Source organism: Callorhinchus milii, unplaced genomic scaffold (assembly GCF_018977255.1).
Source record: "Callorhinchus milii isolate IMCB2004 unplaced genomic scaffold, IMCB_Cmil_1.0 Scaffold7, whole genome shotgun sequence".
Classification (NCBI taxonomy): domain Eukaryota; kingdom Metazoa; phylum Chordata; class Chondrichthyes; order Chimaeriformes; family Callorhinchidae; genus Callorhinchus; species Callorhinchus milii.
The window spans coordinates 9,057,549-9,064,426 of NW_024704748.1; the positions used below are offsets into that span (position 1 = coordinate 9,057,549).

At 49.2% G+C, this 6,878-nt stretch overlaps 1 protein-coding gene across 3 annotated transcripts; it reads right to left on the bottom strand.

Annotated features, from left to right (window-relative positions):
• Positions 1–6,337, bottom strand: dnajc9 (DnaJ (Hsp40) homolog, subfamily C, member 9). Of its 3 annotated transcripts, none has more exons than XM_007899179.2 (6): positions 6,280–6,337; positions 4,662–4,843; positions 4,025–4,165; positions 2,583–2,837; positions 2,048–2,134; positions 1–1,346 (listed from the first exon to the last, which is right to left on the bottom strand). In XM_007899179.2, the coding sequence occupies exons 2-6, from the start codon at positions 4,839–4,841 to the stop codon at positions 1,230–1,232; spliced, it is 780 nt and encodes a 259-aa protein (XP_007897370.1). In that variant the 5' UTR covers positions 4,842–4,843; positions 6,280–6,337; the 3' UTR covers positions 1–1,229. The 3 variants fall into 3 exon arrangements, with proteins under 3 accessions (XP_007897370.1, XP_007897364.1, XP_007897354.1); XM_007899173.2 differs by lacking the exon at positions 6,280–6,337 and adding an exon at positions 6,203–6,273; XM_007899163.2 differs by lacking the exon at positions 6,280–6,337 and adding an exon at positions 6,199–6,273.
• Between the last annotated feature and the right edge of the window lie 541 nt (positions 6,338–6,878).

Here is a 6,878-nt window from a genome sequence, read left to right on the forward strand (position 1 = left end):
TCAAATGTAAGAATTTATTATTTTTTATTGAAAGTAAAGGATCAGCGAATACATTGCAGGAGAATTGAGACCATTAGTGACCAGGCTTTGTACAGCATTGTAACCAATAACACTTCACCACCGCCACTGACGGGCACCACTGGTTATAAACCTTATTTCAAATGCTCAAAATTGAACTATGATGTGCACAATTCTATTCAGAAAATATAAAAGGTACAGAATCAAAAGTAGGGTCAAACTCTTAACCCTCTCACTCCTCCCAACAGTACAGGATGCCCACAAATTCCTGTTACCCCATTACATACAGTGAATGATATGAGACTACAGAGCTGAAAGGAGTTCCATTTTGCCTCATCACTCCATTCATGTTACAGATGTTACAACGAACATGGCGACAGATCATTATCTGCCTGAAAATGATGCCGTATAACCTGGGTAAGAGGTATTCATTTCACAAGTATCAACTCGGAATATCATCTTCGATGATCCAGTTTATCTTACGGATAAGCTCACTCGGGAAGCCGGATTCACTGCCAGACACACGGGAAGGTTCATTCCCATTTTGTGGAAAAGCAATACTGTATCAATGGTAAGCTATGTGGTTTTAGCTGATTAGACTGCAGCAGTTACTCCAACACACACTCTAGGATCCCCAAGTCTTGTCTCTTGCCAATCTGCGCCTAATAATTTCCAGAATTAGGTAAGGAGGATGACTCCCTCCAGGGAAAGAGTGCGTCCATTCCAACAATCTATCTTTAGAATTTCCTTGCGTAGGTGGATGCATGGAATTCTGGATTTGGTTTGGATACTCAAGCATGGTGATGGGTTTCCGCATGTGCCAGACATCCGGCTGACCCCCAAAAAAGGTGATTTTTTTGTGGGAGGGGGGACAGGTGGGTTAGAAAAAGAGCAAAGAAAAAATCATCCAACATAACTGTTTTTAATCTCCAGCAAACAGCAGACACAGATGAGTGAGATGATCTGTCCAGCACAGGTCCTGTGCTTTAAACACAACGTGCACCAGTTCAAGACAGTTTATGTGAGACAATGTCAGAAGTAGAGGACACCGTGTGCTCTCTTTTTGTACTTCCCAAAAAATAGGTTCATCTCTCATCACAGCTGTTCTGTTCCAGTCTCAGAACAGTTAATTGTCTATGTTGCAGCCATGTGCTAATATGTCTGGGAGCGTACCAATCTGCCTGGCGTCCCTCAGAGAGACTCTGAATCGTTCACTTCATCCTTTTCTTGGCTGTTTTCTTCCCACTTTTCTGGGTGTTTTTGCAGTACTTGGCTTCCATGGCTGCCAGGAAATTGTCCATCTCCTTCCCCCGATTTTTCTGCTTTTGCTGCATACAGAATTGCAAGTTAGCAAAGCTTCTACAATAGATTACATTTGTATAGCGCATTTCAAGTCTGGAGGACGTTCCAAGGTGCTGGACAGTCAGGATTTAAAACCCGAGCTGCAGGCTGGGATCAGGAGGGGTGGAGATAGGAGGGTGACCAAAGGCACAGCCGAAAAGGAAGATCTTGAGACGGGCCTTGAAGGAGGCAAGGGAGGGGCGAGATGTAGGGGCTTGTGGATGGAGTTCCAGAGGGTGGGGGCAGAAAGGCTAAAGGCCGGATGTCCAATGGTGGATTCTCATCCCCTCTCTCACTCTTTTCCATCTCCCTTAATACGTAAACTGTAACTGGATGATAGTTGCTGGGAAGAAAGGACCAGTATATGAAGTATAGCACCAGGGCCAGAAGAGAGGGAGAGAAAAAAGAGAAAGGCTGAAAGAGTGGAGTGCAATACAGAAAGCTGACAGAGTGAAATCTCCAGCTGGTATCCGTATTGGAAAGAGAAACATTTCAAATGTAAAACTTAAGAGAAACTGGAAATCTTAACCCAGCTCTTCATTTCTAATGGAGCTGCTGAGGCTGTTGAGTCAGTGTTCGGCTACATCACAGTGAGTCTGGTTTACAAGACAAATTACATGTAATATGGTCGGTTAGGCATCTCCAGCAGGCAAATCGAAATGGCAGCAAAAGCCAGGAGGAAAGTTACCTGGATCAGCAATTTCAGGGAATCGTCCCCGTCATCTAAGTCGAGCTCCTTCTTGGCCTCCTCCGCCTCTTTGGCCTCTTTCTCTCCCTGACATAGTTCAGCAAAAAAATACATTGTTAGACATCAAGTCAAACAGCTGAATGGCCGATCGGTAGCACAGACAATATGTGAACCATAGTGTGGTGGTTAGCCTGCTGACTCGCAAGTGAGAGAACCTGGGTTCCACTCCCTGGTGGGGTAAAACCTTATGCAAGGTTCCTTACTCCACACGCTTCTGTTTATCCAGCAGTAAATAGGAATCTGGTTGTTAGTCAATTGACAAGATTGCTTTCCAGGGGTAATAATCCCTCAAAAAAAAATTGGTCATTCAATCCACGACTGTTTGTGGGACACTGCTGAGCAATTCGCCTCGGCATTTCACCCACAAAATACAGTCAATCCACTTTACAGTTTATTCTATGAAGCTCTTGGGAGACGTCTCAACGACGTGATAAAGTGCTATATCAAATGCAAGGGTTATTATTTCTCTGCTTACCCTCCTTTTCCTGGCTTTCTGTTTCTTGGTGCTCTCCTTGGTGAAGGCCTGGAACGCTGGGATCTCCTGGGCGTCGAGGGCCTTCTCCAGTATCTCCCGTATCCGCGGTTCATCCTCAAACGTGGTACACATCAGTGACTCCATGATTCCATCCATGTCGCCCTTCAGGTCCAGGTAAGCCTGCTTCACGTCCACCCTCTCCTCTTCTGAGCCCTTATACCTCTGCTCAAACTCCTTAATGTCTCCCACCGTCACCTGGAAGCAAATCGGTAAAGCAAAGAAGGGTTAACAAGAATAAAAAAATAATCCTGCATATAGCAAATTATCACACTGTCGCAATGTCTTAAAGCGCTTCACAGAATATATTGTAAAGTGAATTTACTGTATGTTTTGCACACAGTAGTATCCCACAAAGTCATGGATTTTTTGGGGAGAATATTACCTGCGCAAAGCGATTTGCAAATCGACAAAAAGCCAGGTTCCTATTTACTGTTAGGTAAACATAGACGTGCAGAGAAAGGAAACTTGCTTCGTTTCAAACTCGGATCCTCTCACTTGCAAGGCGAGCCACTACCCACTACACTATGGGCTCCAATTAATATACCGCCAAATTCTGGGGCCGATGGGGTCAGCAGATAGGAGGCCAGTGAGAGTGTAGTGGATCGATGCACTGGGTTCTGATGGTGCAGATTAACACAGATTAACATTTTGATCACATGTCAAAAATCAAGTGCAACATTTGACGGATGGTCATTGGTGCTCAGTGAGATGAATCGAGTCAATCTAGAAGGTCCCAGGTTCAATCCCCGGTCGGCATCTCAATCTCAGTTAGGGAGAGAGCGTAGGGTTTAAGATCTGGATTCAATGATCATTGGTCTTAAGATCTGGGCTGTAACGAGGGAGAGTCTGGGTTCCTGCCTCCCAAAAGCTACAATGCTCCCTGCTGTCAAGGTCATGTAAAGACGAGGTGAAGCTGCTGTGATGTGTCTTACATAGAACCCTGTGAGAACGAGAGACTGATTCATAGCACAGAGACAAAGAAACTGAGAAACAGCAACAAATTACATTTATATTGCGTCTTTCACATCGAGAGGACATCTCAAGGCGCTGGACAGTCAGGGATTTGGATCCAAGCTGGGGTTTTTTAATTGGTGGGTGGATGGCAGGTAAGATGGGGGTAGGAGGGTGACCGAAGAGTGGTCGAAGAGGAGGGTCTTGAGATAGAGAGGGAGAGCACCGTGGAACCCTCAAGAAAGGACTGGAATTAGAAAAAATCCAAATTGGTTTGATATCCTCTGAATCTGTAAGCTTTTATAGCTATCCCATTCCATTTACTCCCTCTCTAACAAGCCATAACTGTGGCCTATGTTCACAGGAATTGAAGCTTTCCCTGATACTATAGCCGGTGGCTGGTCATTCCCTTAGCCTCTCGTGATCAGCACCTTTTTGAAGAGCAGCCTCCAGTACTCTTGCCAGTCCCGCTCTTGACTCAGGGTCTCCACTTCCTCATCCACGATGCCCTGCTCATCGTACACTGCCCGCAGCTCCTCCTCACTCAGCACAGCGTACACTTTACCCAGGATCTGGTTGAACAAATGCAAGGAGTTACTAGGCTGTACCTGGCAAAGCTTCCCCCAGCGTTCCAGTTAGTAAAGTCACAATCTTCAGGGTGTTCACAAAGTACTGTTATTCCCCATGTATGTTTTTCTCACCATTAATTTTTATTGTCTGTTACAGATGAGTCACAGTCATGGATTGGGGGGCGCGATTATTACCCCAGAAAGCAATCCGCCAATCGACAAACAACCGAGCTCCTACTCACTGCTCGGTAAACAGAGGCGCATGGAGTAAGGAAACTTTCCTAAGGTTTCGCCCTTCCCAGGAATCAAATCTGAATCCTCTCACTTACGAGGTGAGCGCACTAACCAATACACTACAGGACAGTTAGCTAATCTCCAGCTAAATGCCAATACTGCACGACAAGTGACAGGAGCACCAGCCGAGACAAGGTAACACTGCTCATGGGATGGATGGCACAGGTATGGTGTAACAAGCTGGCGAGTGGATGAAGAGACTCACCTGGAATCTCTGAGTGGCTTCTTCCTTCTCATCCTCAGTCACCCGGTCTGGATGGACTTTGAGAGAAACCTTGTGATATCCCCTCCGGATCTCTCCCTCTGTGGCCTCTTTCCTCACAGCCAGAACACGATAGAGGTTGGAGGTCCCAAAATACTCCTGGCATTTCTCCAGCAGCCCCATGCCTGAGGGGGGAAATCAGATTTCCATTACACCCACCCCAGGTCTATAATCATCAGCCCTCCATTACCCCCACCTCGGGACTGTAATAAACAGCCACCGCCCACCACCCACTCGGGGACTAGAATTATCCATTACATTCCCCTCTCACACACTATTGGGTCTGTTTCTCTCCCCCCCTTCCCCACTGGTATCCTTTACCAAAGGCTCTCTCTTTCTCTCTCTCACACATCACAGGTTCCCAGTTTCTCACACCAGAGCCCCGGACCCCTCTCCTGGTCTCTCCCTCTCTACTAAACTCCTTGTCCCTGATCTGTGTGTGTGTGTGTCTATCTTGTCTGCCTGTCTGTCTGTCTGTCTGTCTGTCTGTGTCTCTGTGTGTGTGTCTCTGTGTGTGTGTGTGTCTCTCTCTCTCTGTGTGTGTCTCTCTGTGTGTGTCTGTCTGTGTGTCTGTCTGTGTGTGTGTGTGTCTGTCTGTGTGTGTGTCTGTCTGTGTGTGTGTGTGTCTGTCTGTCTGTGTGTGTGTGTCTGTCTGTCTGTGTGTGTGTGTCTGTCTGTCTGTGTGTGTCTGTCTGTCTGTCTGTGTGTGTGTGTCTGTCTGTGTGTGTGTGTCTGTCTGTCTGTGTGTGTGTCTGTCTGTGTGTGTCTGTGTGTGTCTGTCTGTCTGTCTGTGTGTGTCTGTCTGTGTGTCTGTCTGTCTGTGTGTGTGTGTCTGTCTCTGTGTGTCTGTCTGTGTGTGTCTGTCTGTATGTGTGTGTGTGTCTGTGTGTCTGTCTGTGTGTGTGTCTGTCTGTGTGTGTCTCTCTGTCTGTCTGTCTGTCTGTCTGTGTCTGTGTGTGTGTGTGTCTGTCTGTCTGTGTGTCTGTCTGTGTCTCTGTGTGTGTGTGTCTGTCTGTGTGTGTCTCTCTGTCTGTCTGTCTGTCTGTCTGTGTCTGTGTGTGTGTGTGTCTGTCTGTCTGTGTGTGTCTGTGTGGTGTCTGTCTGTGTGTGTGTCTGTCTGTGTCTCTGTGTGTGTGTGTCTGTCTGTCTGTGTGTGTCTCTCTGTCTGTCTGTGTATGTGTGTGTGTGTGTGTGTGTGTGTGTCTGTGTGTGTCTGTCTGTGTCTGTGTGTGTCTCTCTGTCTGTCTGTGTCTCTGTGTGTGTGTGTGTCTGTCTCTGTCTGTGTCTCTCAGTGTGTGTGTGTCTGTCTGTGTGTGTCTCTCTGTCTGTCTGTGTCTGTGTGTGTGTGTGTGTGTCTGTCTGTGTGTCTGTCTCTCTGTCTGTGTCTCTGTCTGTCTGTGTGTGTGTGTGTCTCTGTGTGTCTGTCTGTCTGTGTGTGTATATATATATATATATATATATATAACTGCGTCTCTCTCACCCGCCTCCGTGTCTCTGGGGTTTGTTTATCCCGTTCTTGGCGCCAAAGCCGGACGGTACCGGAAGTGTGCAGCGGCCTTACCGGGTCCCCCGGGCGCGGCCTGTGGATAGCGGAGCCTCTCCCCCCCACCCTCACCCCTCCCCCGGGCTCCCCCTCCCGGTGTGTGTGGTTCCCCCTCACCCCTCCCCCGGGCTCCCCCTCCCGGTGTGTGTGGTTCCCCCTCACCCCTCCCCCGGGCTCCCCCTCCCGGTGTGTGTGGTTCCCCCTCACCCCTCCCCCGGGCTCCCCCTCCCGGTGTGTGTGGTTCCCCCTCACCCTCCCCCGGGCTCCCCCTCCCGGTGTGTGTGGTTCCCCCTCACCCCTCCCCCGGGCTCCCCCTCCCGGTGTGTGTGGTTCCCCCTCACCCCTCCCCGGGCTCCCCCTCCCGGTGTGTGTGGTTCCCCCTCACCCCTCCCCGGGCTCCCCCTCCCGGTGTGTGTGGTTCCCCCTCACCCCTCCCCCGGGCTCCCCCTCCCGGTGTGGGTGGTTCCCCGTCAGAGCCCGAGCGCCAGACCCGGGAAGCAGAGACGGGAGCAGCAGCAGCAGCGGCAGCAGCAGCGCCCCCAGGCGGTGGGTGTCGCCGGTGCCCGTGACCCTGACCATCGCCTCTCATTGTCTCACATGGCAACTGCTTCACACAC